We start from the raw sequence: 24,995 nt of genomic DNA on the forward strand, positions 1-24,995 counted from the left end.
AGGGGAATGTGTTAGTATTTTAAACAATGTTGGATGATGTAATTGATGGGTCTTGACTCAATCTAGAACAAAAGAAAAATCGCGGATTGATTGATAGATTAATTGATTGATTTAAATTTCTTCCTTCCTACTTTCTTGCAGCGTTCTCTCTCACACTGTCCGACGCTGGCGTACCCACAAACACACACACACACATACACACACACACACACACACACACACACACACACACACACACACATACACACACGCACACACACACTGTGACACACACACACACACACACACACACGCACACACACACACACACACACTCCTGTCTGCAACAGCGGGGGAGTCAGACTGAGAGAGAAGCAGCGCTGTTTTAAGTGAGCATGGTCTATTGAATTGATTGATTGGTTGATTGCTAATTTTATTACTGTACCCCTGGTTTCCAACTGGTTAAGTTTAGGCTAAAAGAAATAAATAAAAAAATAGGGCGAAGAAAACGTTTTTTTCCTATAGGGCAAAGAAAACGTTTTAATAAATTTTCAATCAATCATTCCAATAATACACAGTTGGATGTGTTAGTTGGTTGGATGCACTTCAAGCTGCTTCCACATGAGGCAACTTCTCTCAATCATTCCAATAATACACAGTTGGATGTGTTAGTTTGGTTGGATGCACTTCAAGCTGCTTCCACATGGAGTTGTGGGAACTACTTTTTCTGGCGGATGGTTTTTTCAATAAATCTTCGATTAATGTGTGTTTATTGTATAGAAATAAGGTTGGATGAATCTGGCAGTTGTATAAAAGCTTTACACCACGTGCAGTCGTGATTTGTGACCAATAAACCATGCCTAGGGGGGTCTAACGACCCTCGGCTGCGCCTCGGGCCTAACAACCACCCCTAGGCATGGTTTATTGGTCACAAACCACTCCTGCGTGTGATAGGGTGACCAGACATCACGCATTGCGCGTGATTGCACAGCATTTGTGTCTCTTTTCACGCGTCATGCAAATTGAGACCATGTCCCGCATGATTGGTTGTCATCCGCGCTAACGCCCCCCCCCCCCCCCCCCCCCCCAGCCAAAGTGAAGAACCTCTATGCGTCCCGGTAACGTTACTAGTATCTGACCGCGAGTGACACCGCATCCTGGGCATCCTGGCGACATGACAACAAGTCCTAACGCTGTTGCGCGCGGAGGATCCTGGCGCAACGAACCCAGGCAAGGGATACACGCGCGCTACGGATCAGATCAGTTCCACACGCTGCTGTTACAGTATCTCCGCTGCTCAGCACGAGAGAATAGCGCTTGGTCCAAGTTTGAAAAGGGGAAAGCAACCCCAAAGGGTTTAGATTGAAAACTAATGATAACAATAAATAAGATGCGAGTAGCCGTTCATGTAACCGGTAACCACCCCCCCCCCCCAAATCAGTGCAGGTGGAAGATAATTGTATTCTGTACTTTATTATTGTGCCATTACTGTTCCTGCTCTCATCACTGCAGTAGTGCCAGTGTGAATCCCTGGACTTGTGAGTTGTTTTGGTGAGTTACTTGACATACAGATAAATTAAATTGCATTTCCCCCTTCCCACAGTGTATATAAAGAACAAGATCTAATATAAACATAAAGTAACATATAGTACACTATAAACATAAAGTAACATAGTACACTATAAAGTAACATATGGACAGTATACAGGACTATATACAATGTAGACAGTAGCTAAAAAAAAGTGAATGTAAATAGAGGTAAAACGAGAACTTAGTGCAACACTTTTAGCAGCAGTGGTACATAGTAAGTATGAATAATAAATAATGGCAGTAAAATACAATAATGGCAGCAAAGTGGCAGTGAGATGATGGATATGGCAGTAAACTAATATGATGTACACTAAATAAATAAACGAATTAATGGCAGTAAAGTAAAGTGGCAGTGTGTGTGACACAGACACTTTACTTTGTGTGTCAGAGGGGGTTAGTCCAGAATCTGTGGGGGGCAGAGTAAGAGAGAGGGGGGAGAGCTGTGTGTGTGTGTGTGTGTGTGTGTGTGTGTGTGTGTGTGTGTGCGTGTGTGATAAGACTGCGGGTCCAGACCTATAATCATAGTGATAGTGAAGTGATAGTAAGTCTGGGTGGTAATTTTATTTATTTTGAGTACTTAACACCCATTAGGGACAAAAGGGGAAAAAAGAAAATATGAATAAGGGCAAAACATATTAGGCTTGTGGTCATTTTAATGAGGACAGTGGTGGATGAGCCTTGAAGGAGGCGACAGGGACAGTCCACCAAAAAAAGGGGAGGGAGCTGCACTGGGGGGGGTGGGGGGTCCCACATTGTCCCTCACAAACATACCATTTGTCCCACATTTGGTTTATTGGGATCTGGTCACCCTAGCGTGTGATGTAATGCTTAAATAGGCTATTGTAAATCAGTGCAGTGCAGTGCCGTCTTGAGAAAGTGTCTCTATTTGTTTTGCTATCTAACGTGATGTATACATGCAGTGGTTTTGTGAAAACAGCTGTCAAACAAACGACGCGGCGCCTCGTTTCCAAAAGGCAAGGACATTAATATTCCGCGTGCCCGTCTCGTCACAACGCGCGAGCACTATGTAAATATTCAGGTCGTGATTGGAGGACAACGCGGTGTGGGCGGAGCTACGTGAACGCGCAGGACCAGGAAAGTAAACTGCTCGTCCTCCTGAGCGTCTGTCTTTCTTTCTCCATATCCGTAGTAGGTAGAGCCACGTGCATGCTCCAGCCAACCGACCTCTCAACACTTCTGTTTAAACGCACACAATCGTGTTTCATAGAAACACAGCAAAGATGGTGAAACTAGCGAAGGTAAGCGGGGGGGTTTTGTTTTCTGTCGTTTATTATTATGTGATCTAATGAAATCTAGAATGGCGATCCTTTGCGCGGCGCGGAGGCTCATGCATCGCGAGCGACGATCATAAAATGGCACTGGTGGAAAATACATCTGCGTATGTTCCACGGTATGATTTCTTGCACGTGAAATTCGATCGTTTATCTTGGGAGTTTTGTCAAAGTAAATGCGTCCCGTTGTTGCTTAAAGGACGTGCCCACGGTGAATAATTGCATTCTTTTAAAATGAAATTATTCTTGACCCATTTGAACAGCAGCCATGTTGGCCCCTGGATGCTGGCCTTCAGGCCTCGCTGCTAGTTAGCTGCTGCTGCTCGGCTCAAAATGGCCATCATACATGCGCGTTCGCGAATGCGGACCAGTGTTTTTTTTTAGACTGAAAGAACTGTACTGGTTAATAATGGTGAATTATAACGTCTCTTTTCTCAAACGTGTATTTTTTACTAATTTGTACAGTAAAGTAAATACCTTCGCCACCATCCTATAACAGCTGGGACAAGTAAATGTTAACGTGTTAAATGAACGTCTGCTAGTAAATTAGCAGCGTTATAAGCGCGAGTTAATCTTTCCTTGCAGGCGCCTGCTGACATCGTGCTTTTATTGTGTTTCCGGTTAACCTAATGTTTTATTTTTATTTTAAATGTAATTGCTTATAGTGTTGTACCAACGGTTTAATGTCGACACGGGACAGCCCGTAACATGTGTAGCTCGCTGGTTATACAACGTGAATGGTACTTGTTAGCATGTTAGCGTGTCGTGCTCTCTCGCTCCACGTGGGGTTCTGCTGCCGCCGCTCCGTCACACGCGGCGCTGCTGCTGCTGACCAGAGCCACGAGCTGCCCTCGTGCTGCGAGACAACTCTCTGAAGGCTCATTCATCATCATCATATCTGTTCATACCGTTTTATAACATTACTGTACCTTTGTGTGATAAATGCGTTTCTTGTTTATTCTCCTCACAGGCCGCAAACAAACAGTCTAACCCGAAGAAAAAGGCCCCTCCGCCCCCTAAAGAGGTAGAGGAGTCCAGCGAGGAGGAGAGCAGCGAAGATGAGGAAGAGGTTGGTGTAATGATTTGTGTTTTTGACGTGAGACGATGTGTTTTGTTTTAAAAGTAGTTTTGTTAAATATTGTGCCTAATGTGTTTTTTATAAGACTCTACCAACTAAAGCTGTGAAGAAAGCCACACCAGCGAAGCCTGCCCCCAAAGCTGTGAAGAATGGCAAGGCAGCCAAGGAGGCAGAGAGCGAGGATGATGACGAGGAAGAGGACTCTGGTAAGTTATTTTTTATTATTATATATAAAAAGTAACTTCATAGAAGGCTGCAGCTAACCCAAGTGGCTTGAATGATCATTGCATTGTAATACCACAAGGTGTACGGATTTATAAAGGATTTCTGTGGCCCAGAACAAACGAGCTGTGCGGAAGTCACATTTTATTTTTCATTACACTATATTGCACATTGTTGCCAATTATAATGTATATTGTCAATTAAATCTAATGTGATTATGATACATTATGACATTTTCTGAATTGCGATGTTTCTATTACTCATTATTACTTAACTAATATTGCATCAATTCTAACGCTGAAGTGGAAATTACTATAAAGATTGTGGTAAATGGGATTCTATATTTAACAGACAAAACTAGGCAGTGGTAGGGTCTTTTAAATAAAATAAAATGATGCAAAGTCTCCAATAGAAGGCCCCTCCCTCCACCACTCCCCTTGTTCAGACAAACTGTGCCTTAAAGGATTAGTTGACTGTTTTTTTGTTTTTTACCCTGGCCCTATTTAAACAGTCAGCCATAATGTTGTATCTGCAGGGTATTAAATTCATAATTCTCAATTTAAGGCATTCAGGTTCATTTGCACGGGTGTATTTTTTTTGTGGGAGTGAGATGAAATAATAAAATGAAATAATAAATACATGAAATGTTTTTGTATTTAACCCTTTCACCGCCACACTACCAAATGATGCGGTTAACCCTTTCACCGCGAGGACAATACACATACTGTTGACTGTTAACCCTTTCACTGCCACACAACAACAGTAGGTTAACCATTTCACTGCCACAATACACAGAATGTTAATCCTTTACTATCACACTACTACCACCGACGGTTAACCTTCTGTAGTGTGGCAGTGAAAGGGTTAAGTCGTTTTTTGTGGGATGTTCAATTTTGCTCTTCAGAGCCATTCCTTAACCTTGATTTACCCGTTGAATGCCACCATCCACTTCAATGTTATCTTAAAAACGCCTAATCTATGTTTTAAATTATGGCTGTGTCTAATCTGCCCATCACTTATCAATGACTCGTTTTCCAGTCAACATTGTCGAAGCGGATCGTTTTTTTATCTGTTCATTTTCGTTTTATAGCATTTTGAAATGCCCTCGTTTTCAAGGAAAATAAAGATTCCATGATAAAAGACATTTACTGGAATATTCTAGAATACACAAACAGTGTCATTTTTCGGCCTATTTATTAATAGTTTTCAAATAAACGCTAGATTATTGATAGTATGTGTGTACGTATGCACGCTATAGAGGCGATCTGAAAAATCTATCTTATTTCCTCATCAGCGATCACGCACAAACAGCCACATCACACATAGGGCAAATGCTGAGATCTCTGCGAATACAACTCTGATTATCCCAAGACTGGTAAAATAGATTCCTTACCTCAGATCAGATGTTCTCCAAAAAGATCATTCCATTTCCTGATCGCCATTCCAAATATCGATCACGCTTATTGATTTTGAGTATTGGCTGCTGTAAATATATATTCCAGGCTGATTCCTGTCCCGCGATGACTTCAATGTTGATCAGACTTATTGCCAGCACAAGGAACCAGCTGGCTCCGCCCCTACATATCTACAGATATCTGCAGTTACACAGGGATAGACGATATGGGCCGCTTTTTCCATTCTGAGCTCCTGTAGGGGCTGCTGTACCAACGGGAGACTCTGTTGATGAAATATGATTTCAGATCGCTAATAAAACGATATTTGTCATCCGTGGCACTCAGTGGGGGGGCTAATAAAACGAGATGTCGTCCGTGGCACTGAAAGTGTTAACACTTTGTGCGCCAACAACGAGTATACTCGTTATTGCCCACCAATTGTTGTGCGCCAACAACGAGAACTAGTTTTTGGGATCAATATTTCATTTTTTCGACATGGCATTCATAATTCATCCAGCCTCCCTCCGTGATGCAGCTGGACCCTGGTCTGATATTGCAACGCCTCAATACCGCCCCTGGTGGCTTTCGGGCGAGTTACACTCCACGCCAAACCGGAAGTGGCGCTCGGTGCATCTGGAACAATAGATACCCGATGTTGAATGGGCCATATTAATGTCGATATAGCTATAATATAGCCTCAGAAACCTTGGAAGGAGGAGGGAAGAGGGTGTAGCCTAGTTGTCCTGTGGTCACAAACCATGGAGTGAGAGAAACATGTAATGTGGTTAATGATTTCAGTTTAGGGATGCTCGATAATTATCTGGCCGATACCAGCAATTATGACTTCATCCCGATAAATGATAAAATTATTGATAGCTCCGATAATATATAATTTTTTTTTTTGTTAAAAGAAATACTCTGATAGACAATGATGCACGGCACATAAGTTTCACCCCGGACATTAATTCTTTTTGAGGCGTGCTCTCCTATAAATGCCAAGTAATAGTCATGGACCAAGACCACAACGGTCTCCTCTCCTTAGTGTCATGTTTTATCTGCTGACAAAGCACAATACCTGTTGGTTTTTAGTTCACTCATTGTTCAGGGAAACGCATTGTTAATGACTGACGGATTGTGAATTTTGTGATTGACTCAAATAATATTTAGAAAAACTTTTTTTAATATATATAAATGCTGAAATTAATCTGAAGTTCCCTTAATTGCTGATGGATGATACTAGGCGAGATGAACAGAGGGACCTTCTGTGACCCATATTGTGTATGAGACGCATCCCTCCATTTCTTGACACGCATGCTGTTGCTCAGTACGCATGTGTGAAATATAAGGAGGTAGAACAAAGCCAGTGCTATGTCTTCGGTACCAGTGTGTGTTATTGTCTGCTGGTTCTATCCTCAATCGCTGGTACAGCCCTAAAAGGGACCATGTGTTTGTCAATCATATGGTTTTACCAGTCCTCCGGGTGTGGTGAGTAATGTTTCGTGTCTGTCTGCTCCCAGAGGAAGAGTCCGAAGAGGAAGCCCCACCACCCAAAAAGACTCCTGCTAAGGCCACACCAGCAAAACCTGCACCAGCCAAGGCCGCTCCTGAGGAATCTGACGATGATGAGGAAGATGATGGTATGGGCTTTAAAGGGAACAGCTACACACACCCGCATAATTTTTTTTTTAATCTGAATTTACAGAAACGTCAAAGTCGCATCGAAGAGATAGCTAGCGAATATGTCTGGAAACATGCTCAAAGGAACAGTTTGGACCGAGTAACATTACTAAAACTACAGGGTAACGTTTCGCTGAAGCATGGTATAATAGCTTTATTTATATATCACATTTCATACAAAAATTGGAGCTCAAAGTGCTTCACAACAGTAAAAAAAAAAAAAAAAAATGGGCATAAAATGAGCAATTCATAAAGTGCAGACATAAAAGTAATTGGTTACAGATGTGTATATATAATTTAAAAAAAGGCAGCAAGTTAAGGCAAATCGGTCTTGCATTGTAAAGGTGCAGACATAACATTATTAGTTGTAACTAGGAGTGGGAATCACCAGTTTCATCCCGATACAATATTGATTCTTTGGACAACGATACGATATTTGCAGATATCGCAAAGTCTGCCACGATTCTATTCGGGTCCCTGCGATCAATATGAGACTATTATATGCCCATTTAACAATCTGCAACATTTAGATCAACCCAAAAAAATTTGCTCTTCCAGACATTGAAAAACAATATATTTTTAATACAAATAGATATATTTTTTGATATATTGAGCTTTAAACTTAATTTGGAACTACCAACACGCAACCTAAAACCCCTTCCTCTCCCAAACCGTTCCTATAATTGTTTTATGTTGCATGATGATCATGAATACATTCATTATGTATTGTATTTTTTATGTTTACATATCAACATCTGTAGTCCATCCTCGGTAAATTTACTATAAATATAATGTATTCTTGACTTCATCTTGTCTTTCCAAACGCGCACACACAGAAAGGGAGAATGCCCCCGCCTTCCCCAGTCCCCACTCTGCTGTTCTATCTGTATGGCTCTGATCAGGCTTAGCTTAGTTAGCTTATGCTAACGTAACGTTAATTTCAGTCTTTAATGCGACGTGGGCATAAAGGAATGTCGAGGATGCAAAGCATGTTGGATGCATTTGGCACTTATTTCTGGTCGCAAAATAAGTGGACTCTGGAGCAATGCTCTGTAACGTCTACACACGCAGAGCTACTGCTGTGGTTGCGGATATGCTCCAGGGGATTTTCACAATAAGAGTATCGCAATATGAATCGATCTTTTTACGTTTCATCGATCCCATTTGATCATTGATAATATATCGATCTGGATCGATGTATTGTCCCACCCCTAGTAGTTGTAACTACTTTCTCGTCTCGTTAGTTTATGGATATACAAAAAAAAATACATGTTTCCTATACTGTGTTGCAAGTGGTCACTTGTCAGAATGGCTTGTCAAATGACGCTCGTCGGATGTTTCGTCTTGTAACTCGGGACTGAAGGCACGCAATATGTTGATTGGGGTGATCAAAAGGCGGCAAATGCAACTTTCCAACAATGTATTGGTTGATCAGCAAACGCGTCCCGAAGCCGACAGACTAAGGCAAAGTGCTGCGATGTGTGTGACGACCCGCCATCGGGCCATCCAATGCTTAAGTGTTAAGGACCCACCTCCATTTCTTGGCAGACATGCAGTCGCTCAGTACTCATGTGTGAAATGTTCGGAGGTAGAACAAAGCCAATGCTATGTCTTCGGTACCGGTGTGTTTACTGTCTGCCGGTCCTATCCTCAATCGCTGGCACATTTTGACCAAATACCGGCTCGGTGACCACGTGGTCTTTATGGGCCTGACTAGATGACGGAACGTATTCCTTCTCGTTGTCAATCCCCAGACGAGGAATCTGAGGAGGAAGCCCCACCCCCCAAGAAAGCTGCTGCCAAGCCTGCCGCCAAGCAGACAGTGAAAGTAACCGCTGCAAAAGAAGAGTCGGATGATGAAGACGACGATGAGGGTGAGACGAGCAACTTCACTGTTCATATGTGATTGTAACGGTGCTGTAAGTGGTGTTTGTTAAAATGTGTTGAATAGCTCTACACGCATGTTTGGTTAGTAACATGGTTCTCCCAGTCCCTCCGCTCTACAGTGAACGGAGAACGCATTTTCTTGTATCCCATCGCACTTTATCCAATCAGGATAGAGAACCCTAGATATTTTTCAAAACTTATTTCAAGAAATCTTGCCAAGCCAAATTGGCTTACTCCACTGGTAGATTATTCTACTTGTTTCAAGGAGCGTTCTCCCTCCTGATTGGATAAAGTGGGAACGGGGTACCAGAAAATGTATTACTGAGACTCGTGTTACTGACCAGGCAATCTTTCAATCATCAAGGCTGCCGTGAGTGTAGAACTAGACTACTTATTTTAACAAACAAAAAATACCACGTACAGCATCTTTAATGTTAATTTATAACTGCGCGTGATGACAAACAAGGGACTTAATACTGAATGTAATGATGTCACATTTTAAAAATCTCTGACGCATGCTGCAGGGTTAGTTGATTGTACAGACATGTAAACTGTGTTGTTAAACCTGTATCCTTCACTCGCTGCTTTTAGAGTCCGATGAGGAGGAGGAGGAGATGGACACCACCCCAGCTCCCGCAGCTGCTGCCAAGGCCAAGAAGGCAGGCATGGTAAAGGCCAAGGAAGAGTCCGAAGAGGATGACGAGGAGGAGGAGGAAGATGATGAAGATGAGGATGACGATGATGAAGAAGGTGGGTTTTTTTTTCTTTTTTCCCTTTTTCTTTTTTTTTTCTTATTATATATATTTAATAATGGCTAGAAGGAGATTCATAGCGAGGAGAGGTCGGTATCTGGGATCTAACACCACAGTGAGAATTTTAACAAAGTTAATTTGAAATCCAAGTAAGTTAAAATAGTCTACTTATTAAGTACGGGCTGCAGCACCCACTGCTTACTTTCCTCTGGTCTAAATGGTCTCAATGTTCGCCAACTAATTATTGTGTATACTGTTTACTCATGGTATATTCAGATTCAAATGATTTATTGTAAAATAATATAACCGATGGGGCATATTAGTTTATTTTCCTCATATTTGTATTGCCTTTATTTATGTCTTTCTACTATTGCCCTTCCCATACCTTTACCTCTCCCTCCCCCATGCTGCTATGATGCCTGAATTTACCCAAAATAAAGGAATATCTTATCTTAACCTCTTAACAGGCGGGCACATTTAGCATAAAAATGCCTGTCTATTGCATGCCCATTTGCGATTTATTATACTTATAGCCCATGTATGAGTGGTCACTTTTGAAAGATAAGTTTCTTACACAATAGAGAAACAGAGGTTTGAACACTGAAATGCGGGCCGGCCCCCGAAAGTTAACAGGTTAAACTATTCTTGATTGTCAAAGTAAGAAAATGTTGTGCAACTAAATGCTTCCTTGTTCCCATAGAAGCACCAGTGACTCCTGCTAAGAGGAAGGCAGACTCAAAGAAGGACACACCTCCTGCCAAGAAGGCAAAGACAGATGGTGAACGTAAGTTAGCAGCTCCTAGACCTAGATCTGGTTGAACCAAGAGCACTCACTTACTTAATGATGATCAACAAGGGACTTAATACTGATGTGTGATGTCACCGCAACAATTTTCTGAAACTTTTGACTTCTCTTATTGTGTATACGCAGCCACGGGCGAAACCAAAAAGACTCACTGCAATGTTATCTCTCCCCCAACCCCCACAGCTTTCTGTCTGTTTGTTGGCAACCTAAATGCCAACAAAGACTTTGATGAAATCAAAGATGCCCTGAGAAGCTTCTTCTCCAAGAAGAGCCTGGAAGTGACAGACGTCCGGCTGGGAGGGTCCAAGTAAGTGCTGTGGCATGGGAGCCTGTGACCCCCTTATTGACTGTATGAGACACTTCCCTCCTTTTCTTGGCACGCATGCGGTCGCTCAGTACTCATGTGTGAAATGTACGGAGGTAGAACAAAGCCAATGCTATGTCTTCGGTACCAGTGTGTGTTATCGTCCGCTGGTTCTATCCTCAATCGCTGGCACAACCTTTTTAATAACCAACACAACCTTCAATAACTCAGAACGAAGACCGTGTACACACTCAACTACATTATAAATGGTGACTGTGTACACTCGACTACATACAAATGAAGACTCTACACTCAACTACATACAAATGAGAAAATGTCTGGTGAAAACTGACTTCAAGTAATTGGTATGAGATTTGATTGTACATGGTCCTCGATCCAAACAATTGAAGTCTTGTACATTTTAAACAAAGGTTTTTATCTGACTCTGGTTGTTTATGGTGTCTTAACTGCACATGTCGGTCTGGCTTGCTCAAACAGACGTTTTGGCTATGTGGAGTTTGCATCTGAGGATGACATGCAGAAGGCCTTGGAGCTCAACGGCAAGAAGTTCATGGGTCAAGAGATGAAACTGGACAAGGCCCGCAGCAAAGAAACCTCACAGGAGGACAAGAAAGGTACAAGTTGCTCTTCTGTTGCAGTATAACAGGCCTTTTGTTTGTCCGTTGTGTACTAAATTGGAGTCTAATGTTTTTCTTCCTTCCTAATCCAACAGACCGGGATGCACGAACGCTGTTTGTGAAGAACCTTCCCTTCTCCGCCACAGTCGATGACCTGAAGGAGGTGTTTGCGAATGCTGTGGAAATTAGGTTACCCCCAGGCCAGAACGGCTCAAACAGAGGGTGAGTGTTATTGGAAAAATTCTCATTAGTTATCCCGTTTACTAGAATAGAATAATTACTTTATTGATCCAGAGGGAAATTCTGCACTACAGTTAGCTCACAATAAACATTAAGCTAGTCAGAAATCACAAATAAAAATAAGAATACAAATAGTTATAGAATGTATATCCCAGTTAAATTTTTTTGACTACTTAAATGTTTATTGTGAGCGAACTGTAGTGCTGAATTTCCCTTGGGATCAATAAAGTAATTATATTCTAGTAGAAGGGATAACTAATGAGAATTCGTACTGAATTCTGATTAAAAGCGTTGTAGACAAAAGAAGGTATGTGTACATGTCGGGAGCTGGTTGGATAAGCGGACTCCTTTTCTTTCCGACAGCATTGCCTACATAGAGTTCAAGACCGAGGCCTTGGCAGAGAAGATGCTGGAGGAGGCGCAGGGAGCAGACGTACAGGGAAGGTCCATCATGGTGGATTTCACCGGGGACAAGAGCCAGAAAAACAAAAGCTTCAGTGGTGCGTCTCTAGGCTTGGGAATACTGTTCTAAACTCCCTACAATTCATTATATGAAGTGTATACAGGTTTTTCCTGCATGGGCTTGTAGTGTTAACCCATTGTAACTGGGAAACACATTTGCGTGTGTATATATTCAGGCTATATAATGCATTAGCAGGTGTTTTAGGTCTCAAATGGGGGATTTGCTTACAGACCCGTGGACCAAGGGGTGGTTGGTCATTTCTTAACGTGGGCAGATGTGATGATAACGTGACACCCTGGTTCTTCTAATGAGGTTTTATTTGCAGCTCTGACTCACTCCTCTACTTATCTCATTGCAGCAGCGGCACCAGCCAGCAAAACCCTCGTAGTGAATAACCTCTCGTTCACCGCCACAGAGGAAACTCTTCAGGCCATATTTGAGAAAGCAATTTCCATTAGAGTTCCACAGAACAACGGCAGACCAAAAGGGTGAGTAGAGGACATTGGTTTTGGTGTTTAATGACTTCCTCGTGTTAATTGGTGAATCAAAGCACGTTTGGAACGGGCTCCCTTCAGCCTCTAGGGGGTGAGAAGTGGAGCCTGTGGCCTAATGAGACTCGTCCCTCCTTTTCTTGGCACACATGCGGTCGTTCAGTACTCATGTGTGAAATGTACGGAGGTAGAACAAAGCCAATGCTATGTCTTCGGTACCAGTGTGTGTTATCGTCCACTGGTTCTATCCTCAATCGCTGGCACAACCTTTAATGGTACCATGTACAAATAATGTGGAATACACAAATGTCATCAAAATCCAACTGCAACCTAACTTCACCCTGGTAAAAAGACTCGCTAAGAGCACAATTTTGTCCTTTTTTGCTAGCATAAAATGACTGATACCTGGCCTGCACATTCCTTAAGTTGTGTAGTTAGTTAGAACAGTCTCTCTCCAGCCTCTAGGGGATGGGAAGTAGTCTCAAAGCACAGTTTGCTTCTAGGGGGTGTCTCCCATGTGAAACAAGCCTGAGCCACCATAGATGTGTTCCCTGTGAAACGAGCCGGAGCCACCATAGATGTGTTCCGAGGATACTTCCAAGACTTCATTCTCAACGGTCTTTTCTCTCCCTGTGCAGCTTTGCTTTTGTGGAGTTCGAGAATACGGAAGATGCCAAAGACGCTCTGGAGAACATAAACAACACAGAGGTCGAAGGCCGGTCCATCAGGCTGGAGTTCAGCCAGAACAGCCTGAACAGAGATGGTGGCAGAGGAAACTCAGGTTGGTCCACCTCACAACATGGAGCAGAGAAATTACCCAACATTCAGAACCTTAAACTCTTTAAGCACGGTCGTTTTCGGTAGAATGATGTGTAAGGGGCTTACAACTAGTGATTAATTTCAACACCCCATGGTAGACGGCGTCTTAAACAAGTGAAGAGTGAGATGCATCCTTGTACACATCACAGTAATCGAAAAACGGGCAAGAAGGTGGCAGCAACAAGACGTTTCCCGGCATTAAAAGAAACACTTATTGCTAAAAGCCTAACTTTAACTTTGATTTCTTAAAAGACTTAAAAGAAAGTTGTCATCAATTAACCTCTTCAACCCGACGGTACCGGTCCTGAAATGACATCTGGTCATAAATCAATATTTTTCAGACTGTTTTATAAAAGTAGCGATTTTTATATTCGATATTATGAAACACGAATTTTCGAATAGCACTTTTGATAGAAAGTCCCATCCCTAATGGCAACTTCACTTCCTGAGTCTCTGAAGATCTCAAAGATGGTAAAGTACTGAGAATTTAAAGTGTAAGACACAACCTTTAACATTAAGCTACCCGGGCTGCTTTGTTGAACAGTATTCTACAGGCTTCCAATTGATGGCGTTTGTGTGGTGTCATAAACTCATTGCGCCGACATTAAAAGCTCATTGTGGTCATTATTTTCTCCCTCTCTGGCAGGACCCACGAAAACCCTCTTCGTGAAGGGTCTCTCAGAGGAAACAACAGACGGTACCCTGAAGGAGTCGTTCGAGACCGCCGTGGCTGCCAGAATAGTCACAGACAGAGACACAGGCTCGTCTAAAGGGTACGTCCACCTCACCGCTCTTCTGCCCCGCCACTCTTCTCGCGAGCTCGTCCCTGTCCCGTCTGTGACTGGTGTACGGACCCGCCCGAGAAGTAGAGCCAACTCACATTTATACAGGCAGCTACCTTGACCTGGTGGGAGTTGCCCATGTCTGATGTGAAACAAAATAAGCAGCTAGTTGATTTAAATATAAACATGTGACACAGGATTTCTCCAGACGTAATCCGTATTGAAGAACTTTTCTTTTTCCCCTTCTCAGCTTCGGCTTCGTCGACTTCGACAATGAGGACGACTGCAAGGCGGCCAAAGAGGCGATGGAGGACGGAGAGATCGACGGCAGCAAGGTGACCCTGGACTACGCCAAGCCCAAGGGTGATGGCGGCGGATTCCGTGGTGGACGTGGCGGCGGCGGCTTCGGAGGTGGCGGCGGCGGCTTCGGAGGACGGGGTGGTGGCGGCAGAGGGGGCCGTGGCGGCGGCGGCTTTGGCGGACGGGGTGGAGGAGGAGGAAGGGGTGACTTCAGGGGGGGAAGAGGAGGCAGCCGTGGAGGAGGTGGACGTGGCTTTGGAGGTAAGAACATATTTTAAACTAGGCAACGTATCACTGTTCTCACTTCACCAGCTCAGAATACAAGTGGAATATTTGCGTTTATTCACAATTGTGTTAAGTCTCAATTACAACCCATCTCAAACCCTGCCCCTTTTCTTGATCCTCCAATCACAGCTGTCGCTTACCGAGGAAGTCCGAGGTAAGCGACAGCTGTGATTGGAGGATCAAGAAAAGAGGGCAGGGTTTGAGATAGGTCCCTTGACTACCTCAGATGAAAAATGATGAGTGACGTTTTCAAAAGTATTGTTGTGTTCATTTATAGTTAGACTAGAGGTTGAGTACTGCAATAATGGGCTGTCGAACTTTTATAAGTGGACTTATATGGTTCAAAGGTTCAGTTGACTTCCGCTAATTATCAAATACATAAACATTTCCTGCCTCAAATTGTCTTACCAAATGCTTTTCTGATGGTCTTGAAGGATTCCATTTTGTGATAAATCGCTTTAATTTGTAATATTTTGCCCAAAATATGACTTGTACCCCTCTGGCTCAAAGCGCTCATCATGAAGTAATGCAATTTGCAATCAATGCTGAATTCTAGGAACGGTGCCAAAGGCTATCTACATACTAATGAGGGTCTTGTTTGTCTTCATCCTAGGTGGAAGAGGAGGAGGAGATCGTGGCGGCGGTGGATTTGGAAAGCCCCAGGGGAAAAAGATAAAGTTTGATGACTAAATCAACGTCTTTTACTTTCTTTGAATGGACTCTGGTTTCATCTCTTTTCAGAGCCTTTGGACATTCCAGAAAGCAACATTGATATATATTTAACTGTAACGGGCATTTTAGCCCCTTGACCCCAAACCCCTCCCCGTCACCAGTCTCTTCACCCTCTCTCTCTTGGCTTGAGGGCTGCCTGAGGCCAGTCTCTGACGCCTGAGATCTGAATGTCCCGACTGCACACCATCATCCTCCATGTAGGGTTTTTTTTTATTTTATTGTCATCGCAAGAGCAGTGTGCGGGAATTTCCCAGTGGGAGTAAAATGGAATTTGTCTGGCAATTAGCTGTGAAACGAATTGTCCATTTCAACCATATTGTACATTTAAACAAACTTGTATTTCATTTGACATTTTTTTTGTAAGAAAAAAAAAAAAAGTGCTGTTCCTTATATCCAGTTCTGTTTGTGTTCTTAGTTTCCTTTTTAGGTTCGAACCTTTTTCTCAAATGTGCAAGAGGCATATATTGTGACTGATAGTGGACGAAGTTGCGGCCCATGTGTTTTGGGTGTTGGATTCTACTGTCGTGTTTTCTTGGGTGGGGCAGTCAATGTCTTAAAAGGACTAGTCGCCTCTATAAATAAATGTTTAAAAAAAAAATATGTAACATGAAATATTTGTAGTACATGACTAATTTTTCCCATTTGAGAAGGTAATTCACGTGATTTGAATTAAACTTCAAGTTGTGATTTTTAAAATGCCTCGTCTTCCGTGTGCCTTTGTGAATCTGTTAAATCCCATCAGGGCAAAAATATTATTTCTGTCTGTAAATTAAGGACTTAAGTAGCTTCAGACTGATGGATGATCTTGGCTGCTACAGGAACATATGTAAAATAGGATAGTCTAGACTGCAACGGAAAATTGGTTTTGCCAGTTTATGGATTTTGGCCATCTGAAGAATGTGGGGGAATTGAATAAACTGTTCAACCGAAATTATCCTGTACTTTTAAGTCCCAGGAACTACATTTCATGGTACTTTTTTTTGTTCATAGTATGCTGAAACGGGTCTCTAGGCATTCCAGTGTCATTAGGACAATCTTCTCTGATCAGCTCTTCGTGATCACTGTTAAATCAACAGACCAATGTTCCCATATAATTGTTCTCATTGAATAGGAACGTGCAACAGACCGCTCGATCCACTGGCAACTCAGTCCAGATGACTTGAATCGCCAAACGAGGATTATAGTAGATTGTTGATCTTCTCTGCCTCTGTTGCCTAGTAATTGTCAATAGTGAGCTTTAAATACTTGACCTGCAAATGATACCCGCTTAGTTCATGCAATCGTATTGTAACTAATGGATTTGCTGCAAGGATTATTCATTTTTGTGCATAGATCACTAGATTTATCGGCTTCTAATACTAATGTTCTGTTGAAAGCCGATGACATTGGCTAAATAGATGTTAAATGTAATTAATTACTTTGCTACAAACAGGGTTGTTCTGACACACTTGATGCAACTAAAAGCGCTCTGCTGAGACTGAAGGTGCTGCATTTACAAGACAAAATTAGCAATGCGGCACAATCTTGTTTTCATGATCGTCGGAAGCTAAAATCACAATTGAAACTTAATCGTCCAGCCCTACTGTAGATCTAAGTGCTACATTAAAAATGTTCAGCGCTGCAAGCACCACCTAGAAAGTTCCTGCACTTTGGAAAAGTCCTACCCCCAGAGCAGGGGTGGTTTGGGGGTGAAATAGGATAAAATAATGTAGAACTTTGCTTCCACCCTCTTCCCCCTGGTGGAGACGTGCAGAGTTCCTCAAAGGGTCCCTAGTATAGATGTATACTCTTATCTCCTTGTCTTTGGTTTATCTAGCTGTTGAGAATTATTGCAGTGTGCCATACCCACTAAATCCATTCAAGGCAAGAAATGAATACAAAATATTTTATTTAGACTAGAATCCTTGCAAGAACTTAAATATGCTATAGATAACATGGTAATGTACATTAATGATTAAACCTATTTTTTATAGTACATCCACAGCTTTTAGAAAGGTGTGAAATAAAAGTGTCCCCCCCCCCCCCCCCCCAAGAAAAATATTGATTAATGAATTTATCATTTAAAAAATGTTGGCGGGTCCAAAATGAATATTTACTTGTGTGCGTGTAACCCCTCCCTATTTCCCAATGTGGAATGCACCTGATTGGATAAATTGCATGCTTGTGCGACATCTAGTGGCTGAATGTTATCCATAGCACCATTAAACATGTTCCATAAATTGTATACAATTGTTGTGTCCCCTTTTTAAATGAATCCTGGATCGAATACAGAAATTCTTAACATTGTTCAATTCCAAATATAAATTGTATGATTTGTTTGTGTTGTGCCCCCTTCTATGAACATTATGAACAAAACATCAAATTTACATTAATATTGCATGTTGACAGAATCTGGCTATGGGGCGACAATAACGTGGTCAAGAGGCATGGTTTCTATCTTTAGCCTTTAAGCGGCGTGGTTTATTCATTCACATGGTATGAGCAGCAGCACATGAGTTCTCCTCTCAGGCTGAGTAGGGTCGAGCTGCAGACTCGGAGCCTCGAGGTCCAGATTGGTACTTCCGACCGCCACAGGACTTCCGACCGCCACAGGACTAATGCGGAAGTATCTCGAAGTACGTCTGACGTATCTCTTCATAAAATAATATAAAATCAGCAGCATGGGGAGGGCCGGGGGGAGGGGAGGTACAGGTAGTAGAAGACATAGAGGTACAGGTCACATAATTATAGTACAGTGGAGAAGTAAAAATGGAATAAAAAGGCAGTGTAAACAATATACAATATTATTAACTCTAATAATAACACGCCTCGCGGGCTCATTATCAAATCAAATCAAATTTATTTATAGGGCCCGACAACACACGTTAATGTCCCCATGGGCCGTACAGGTCTTCTTTAAACAAGTCAAGAAGACAACATAACAATAAGTCAAGAACAGAACAAGAACACCATAGGGTCCAAACATTTTTTAGATGAATGCAAATAAATGAAAGAATGCAAGCACTCCCAGACATACCCCACGCGAAGGTAAGGAAAAACTCACTAAAACCTAACAATAGGGGAAAAAAAAAAAGCTCCACAGGCAATGTGGAGGAGAGAAACCTTAGAAGGGCCGTTCAAGGGGGGATCTCCCTTCTTAGATGTCGGTGATAGTACCCTCTGAGCAATTTTACGTTGAATAGACGTTTAAAAGACGTCTAAATGGCCCATAGACGTCTAGGCTAAAGTCGGTCTAGAATGGGGTGAAAAGTGAAAGTTTGGTAGACGTCTATTCCAGACGTGTTTTCAACGTCTAAGCTTAGACGTCTTTTGAACGTCTATGTTTAGACGTTGTTTCAACGTCATGACATAGACGTCTAAAATCAGTCTAGAATGGGGTGAAAAGTGAAAGTTTGGTAGACGTCTATTCCAGACGTGTTTTCAACGTCTAAGCTTAGACGTCTTTTGAACGTCTATGTTTAGACGTTGTTTCAACGTCATGACATAGACGTCTAAAATCAGTCTAGAATGGGGTGAAAAGTGAAAGTTTGGTAGACGTCTATTCCAGACGTGTTTTTAACGTCTAAGCTTAGACGTTTTTTGAACGTCTATGTTTAGACGTTGTTTCAACGTCATGACATAGACGTCTAAAATCAGTCTAGAATGGGGTGAAAAGTGAAAGTTTGGTAGACGTCTATTCCAGACGTGTTTTTAACGTCTAAGCTTAGACGTTTTTTGAACGTCTATGTTTAGACGTTGTTTCAACGTCATGACATAGACGTCTAAAATCAGTCTAGAATGGGGTGAAAAGTGAAAGTTTGGTAGACGTCTATTCCAGACGTGTTTTTAACGTCTAAGCTTAGACGTGTTTTGAACGTCTATGTTTAGACGTTGTTTCAACGTCATGACATAGACGTCTAAAATCAGTCTAGAATGGGGTGAAAAGTGAAAGTTTGGTAGACGTCTATTCCAGACGTGTTTTTAACGTCTAAGCTTAGACGTTTTTTGAACGTCTATGTTTAGACGTTGTTTCAACGTCATGACATAGACGTCTAAAATCAGTCTAGAATGGGGTGAAAAGTGAAAGTTTGGTAGACGTCTATTCCAGACGTGTTTTTAACGTCTAAGCTTAGACGTTTTTTGAACGTCTATGTTTAGACGTTGTTTCAACGTCATGACATAGACGTCTAAAATCAGTCTAGAATGGGGTGAAAAGTGAAAGTTTGGTAGACGTCTATTCCAGACGTGTTTTTAACGTCTAAGCTTAGACGTGTTTTGAACGTCTAAGCCTAGACGTTGTTTCAACGTCATGACATGGACGTCTACCAAACTTTACATTAAAGCACGAGCGTTGAAAATGCATTGTTTAAACATTAACACATCAATAACATGGAATAGTCAAAAGTTAGCCGTTTTTATAATTTCTTTTTATTTTAAAATACTAAAGGCTGGCCCAACACACGCATACATAGCAACTGAACATTTTGAAGATTAAAGATAGAGCTGATAGCGGATCTATTTGAGCTAAGGGGCGGCGCAGAGAGGGTTGCATCCTCCCAGTCTTCGGCACTTCGAGACAGCCGGAGAGGCGCAGAGGGGGTCGCATCCTCCCGGTCTTCAGCACGGGACGTCCAACACTCCTGGACAGCCACTGACAGGGAGACAGGGAGACGGGACAGGCGTTAATACAACTCACGTGATTGTGATGGGCGGACATAGCAATAGATACAAGTGGTAAGCATTAGTAGGTTACAGCAGTAGGGATGACCCCCGGAAATATTGTGTCTATTACTAGGCTTGCTTAAATTGTGAAGAAATGAGAATATGAATTAAGATTTCTCTTTGCATCTTTGACAGTGAATAACACCATGCTAATAATGACCAAACATTAAAAACTGCCACTGATCTCGTTCAGTACCTTCTTGAGATCATGTGTACAAAAAAGTCTAAGGAAATTAATAAAGGGAAGATGATTAAACCGAAGGTTCTGTAGATACAGTACTGAATTCTCCCATCCGGACCAATGCCATTAGAAATATTATAGAATAGGAGGCGTATAAATTACCTTATTATAGCCAATTCGCATATTTACATATATTAGCTACATAAATATACTGTAACAGGTTAAGCCTTTGAACATTAAGGCAACTAGGTAAATAAAATATTGCTCCACTTCTACAAGGACATTTGCATATTCTTGGTATCTAGGGACATCTATGGACCTCAGGGAACGTAATCACAGTGTCAGAAATATTGTGTCTATTACTAGGCTTGCTTAAATTGTGAAGAAAGGAGAATATGAATTAAGATTTTTCTTTGCATCTTTGACAGTGAATAACACCATGCTAATAATGACCAAACATTAAAAACTGCCACTGATCTCGTTCAGTACCTTCTTGAGATCATGTGTACAAAAGAAATCTAAGGAAATTAATAAAGGGAAGATGATTAAACCGAAGGTTCTGTAGATACAGTACTGAATTCTTCCATCCGGACCAATGCCATTAGAAATATTATTATAGAATAGGAGGCGTATAAATTACCTTATTATAGCCAATTCGCACATTTATATATATATTTACTAAGGCTGTCAAATATATCGCGTTAATATCGCGTTAACTCCCGATTCTATTAATGCCACTAATTTTTTTAACTCAAGATTAACAAAAAAAAAAAAAAAAAAAAATTTACTAGACTTCACTCAGGTGTATTATTGATGCTCTCATTGATACTATGTTTGTTTCTGAAGTGTGTGTGTGTGTGTGTGTGTGTGAGATATAGAGAGAGAGGGGGGTGAGAGAGATGAGGAAGGGGCAAAAGAGAAAAAGAGCTGGGAGAGTGTGTGTGTGAGGGAGAGAGGGGGGTGTGTGATTAATCAGCCCTTGTGTGTGTGAATGTAACAAGTTCCTAACGTTTTCTTTCCCCTATTATTTCATGCACACTTTATTCATTGTTTTAAATTATTATTTTCTTTTAAGTTATTTTGTGCATCACTCTGTTTTGAATTTGATGCAAATTTGCAATGCATGAGGGTCATCCTTTTGTGTTAAATGGCTGCACAAAGCAAGCATTTGTTGACTCGCATGTTGATAAGAGTATTAGAACTTGAAAAAGATCTGTTTAAGGTATAAAAAAAAAAAAAAAAAAAATGCGATTAATTTGCGATTAATCGCGAGTTAACTATGGACAATCATGCGATTAATCGAGTTAAATATTTTAATCGTTTGACAGCACTAATATTTACATAAATATACTGTAACAGGTTAAGCCTTTGAACATTAAGGCAACTTAAAGGAACACTCCCAACATTTTGGGAAATTAGCTTATTAAACATCTTCCCTGGAGTTAGACATGCATGCATTGCATTAGGCTTAGGGAACACCTGGACCGTTAGCCTAGCTTAGCTTCATCCGTGGAAGTAGGTGCTACATTAAGCCTAGTTCTCAACAGTCATGAAATACAATACCTCTCCTATCTCTCCTCTGCTCTCTGCCTCTAGACATTTTTTAAATTCCGTTATCCGTTCCAACATACACGGTAGAGGGCAGTCTCCTTAAAGGCCCTCTTGTCTCGTAGACCACCCCCTTTTAAATTAAAACGGGACATGACTGCATTTGTCATGAGTCTCTAAGAGAAAGTCATGACATTAATAATTCAAGCAATTCAACAAGTGACTAGTCAAAACAAATACAAATTGAAGGGAAAAGCTGTACTAGGACTACAAGTGTATCACCAGTTTCATAAAACCCCTTCCTCCCATTGTTTTTTGTTGCATGATGATGATCATGAACACATTTATTATGCATTGTATTTTTTGTTTAAATGTCAACATCATCTGTCCATCCTCAGTACATTTACTATCAATATAATATACGCATCTGACTTCATCTGGTCTTTCCAAACATAAACACAGAAAGTGAGAACGCATGCCTGCCTGCCTCAACCTGCATCTTTGTACATGCATATAAATACCTGTCCATCATCTTGTTAGTGCAGTCGCGGACACTCTTTCCCCCGATCCCCGTCAATGTGGATATCTGAATAAGAAAAAACCAAATGACATGTATATTAATGTAACATCATGTACAATACAATTTAAATCCTTTGAACATATGAGTCAGTAATCTCTAACCTAGGAAAAGATTTAAAAGTCAGCATTTTTGTCCTGATGTCCACCCTTTCAAGGTCCTCCTCAAGCAGGTTCAACGCCTCCTCTGTCTGGCAGGGGTGTATGTCGACCCTCCCATCCGGATGAATTTCTTTGTGGAGTTTTTTGATATCATCCTTGATTTCCAGGAGGGTCTCCATCACTTTTCTCTGGAACCCTGATATAAATGACAATTATTAGTTAAATGTAGTGAAAACATTCCGTACTTCAAATAACCGCAAATATTGTGCAAAACAACTCAAACCGTTTGTGACTGAGGAGTTTTAATGTATTCTCCCATACTTCACAGGAATAAACTCAAATTACATGCTAAGATTTTATCACTGTTAGTTGTTGAAACAACGGTCACCAGTGTCTAGGCATTTTTACCCAACTGTAAGAATGTTTACACCAGCAATAACTTATAATATGGTAAATTCTATTTATAATCTTAGTCTTTTCAGGCAGAGGAAATTTGTCTCTCCTGGGAGTGGGCCTTGTCTGGGGTACATCTGAAACAAGTACAGAATATTTCTGTGACATGCTACAGAAGCTTCAATACACGGGTGCGTTAATGGGGGACCCTGATGTAAACAAGACGAAAGTCTTTCTCTGGTCTGCATGCCCTTAACAATTGTATGTATTGAGCTGTACTGTACCCATTCTGCAATATGTTAATAAAGTTTTAAAAATCAATAAATAGCATTTTTAGGAAACTATTGTATATTTGTACGTCTCTAAATGTTTTGATGAATTGAAAATAGAAGACCCTTATGTAAAAAAGCCGAAAGTCTTTTTCTAGTCTTCATCCTCCAGTCCACTGTTGTTGTATTGAGCTGTACTGTATTGTACCCATTCTGCAATCGTTAATAACGCTTTCATTCATTCAGCCGGCAACAGAATAATTTTGATTGACAGTCGAGTCTGCCAATTACGTCACATCGCTTGCACCCGCCCTGCTGTTCTTAGCACCAATCGGCAAGCGCTATGCGTTTTTTACTTTCCTGAAAGTCCTCCATTGATTTTGATGAGCTCAGCTCAACGACAATTTTCATAGCACCACAACATTGTGTCGCACTGTACAGCCTTGGTTGTAGGCTAAAGTTTTACAATTTTTTTTATCCAATTTGTATTGATTAATTTAGGAGTGAAATGCGAATGAAGGTTGAAATCACTACTCACAACGTTGCTCCCAGATATTATTTTTCACTCGCAACGGCCAAATTAATAGGCAATTTGCGATCATCTCGTCGCAGTGTACAGCCCTGCAAACATTAGAGCTGCTACGTCAGCCATCAAATGTTACAGCTAACACTAGTTGCGTTAATCAACGCAACTAATACCAACAGCAGTGGAAACAAGAGATGGTGGGATGATGTCACAATTTACCAGCTCTGGTGTAGAACCAGTTGTCATCATTAGGGGCCAGCTCCTTGTGTTTAGCCAGCTTGACCAGGTCCACCCAGTCTGGCACCTTCAGCTTTCCTGACCTGGTGACAGAAGAAATTTATCATAACAGGAGGCCCTGTGGAATATGCTTTTTTATATTCTTTTAATAGTGTGACTGTCACACCCCTTGGAGGAAATTAATTAAGTCAACTCACTTTTTCAGGAAGGCCGCCAGGGCACGAACAAACTCCTGTTGGTTCACGTCTTTCACTGACGCCCGGCATCTGGACACATGCAACAGAACGTTACATTTTAAATAAGGATTAACATAAGTATTTGACCTCTAGACTAACGTACAAGTGTCTTCTCAATACAAGTATATTCGATTTAGTTACACAGGATATTGGCAGCAGGTCACAGCATAATTTAAGCTGCAGTTGCCATATCTGACATTGAAAATGGGGGACCCTGATGTAAACAAGACGCAAGTCCTTCTCTGGTCTGCATCCCCTTAACAATTGTGTGTATTGAGCTGTACTGTATTGTACCCATTCTGCAATCTGTTAATAAAGTTTTCAATCAATCAATGACATGGTGTGAGCGACACATATTCCCCATTCATGAATGAATGAAAACTTTATTTAACAGATTGCAGAACGGGTACAATACAGTACGGCTCAATACACACAATTGTTAAGGGGATGCAGACCTGAAAAAGACGTTTGTCTTGTTTCCATCAGGGTCCCCCAT

General features: G+C 41.4%; 2 protein-coding genes across 2 annotated transcripts; one reads left to right on the forward strand and one right to left on the reverse strand.

The window, feature by feature from the left end:
• Positions 1-2,697: 2,697 nt before the first annotated feature.
• ncl (nucleolin) lies at positions 2,698-16,428 on the forward strand. Its single transcript, XM_084310791.1, has 16 exons — positions 2,698-2,828; positions 3,832-3,930; positions 4,025-4,145; positions 7,073-7,192; positions 8,987-9,106; positions 9,711-9,869; positions 10,572-10,655; positions 10,860-10,983; positions 11,479-11,615; positions 11,714-11,840; positions 12,222-12,358; positions 12,680-12,809; positions 13,451-13,593; positions 14,278-14,404; positions 14,664-14,974; positions 15,612-16,428. The coding sequence occupies exons 1-16, from the start codon at positions 2,811-2,813 to the stop codon at positions 15,686-15,688; spliced, it is 2,034 nt and encodes a 677-aa protein (XP_084166917.1). The 5' UTR covers positions 2,698-2,810; the 3' UTR covers positions 15,689-16,428.
• A 3,695-nt stretch (positions 16,429-20,123) lies between these two features.
• Positions 20,124-24,668, reverse strand: LOC311225844 (uncharacterized protein; the record flags this gene model as incomplete). Its single annotated transcript, XM_084311237.1, has 6 exons — positions 20,124-20,360; positions 22,682-22,746; positions 22,842-23,034; positions 24,246-24,346; positions 24,461-24,529; positions 24,664-24,668. 5 exons carry the CDS (start codon positions 24,666-24,668, stop codon positions 22,734-22,736), a joined length of 381 nt encoding a protein of 126 aa, XP_084167363.1. The 3' UTR covers positions 20,124-20,360; positions 22,682-22,733.
• Between the last annotated feature and the right edge of the window lie 327 nt (positions 24,669-24,995).

Source organism: Notolepis coatsorum (genome assembly GCF_963971535.1).
Source record: "Notolepis coatsorum genome assembly, chromosome: 3".
Classification (NCBI taxonomy): Eukaryota; Metazoa; Chordata; class Actinopteri; order Aulopiformes; family Paralepididae; genus Notolepis; species Notolepis coatsorum.

What these genes read in the sequence shown, in the direction of transcription:
- ncl (XM_084310791.1), top strand. An exon ending in GGCAAAGACAGATGGTGAAC is followed by an intron (nt 10,656 to 10,859) that starts GTAAGTTAGCAG and finishes CAACCCCCACAG; the next exon opens with CTTTCTGTCTGTTTGTTGGC. An exon ending in TGGTGGCAGAGGAAACTCAG is followed by an intron (nt 13,594 to 14,277) that starts GTTGGTCCACCT and finishes CCTCTCTGGCAG; the next exon opens with GACCCACGAAAACCCTCTTC.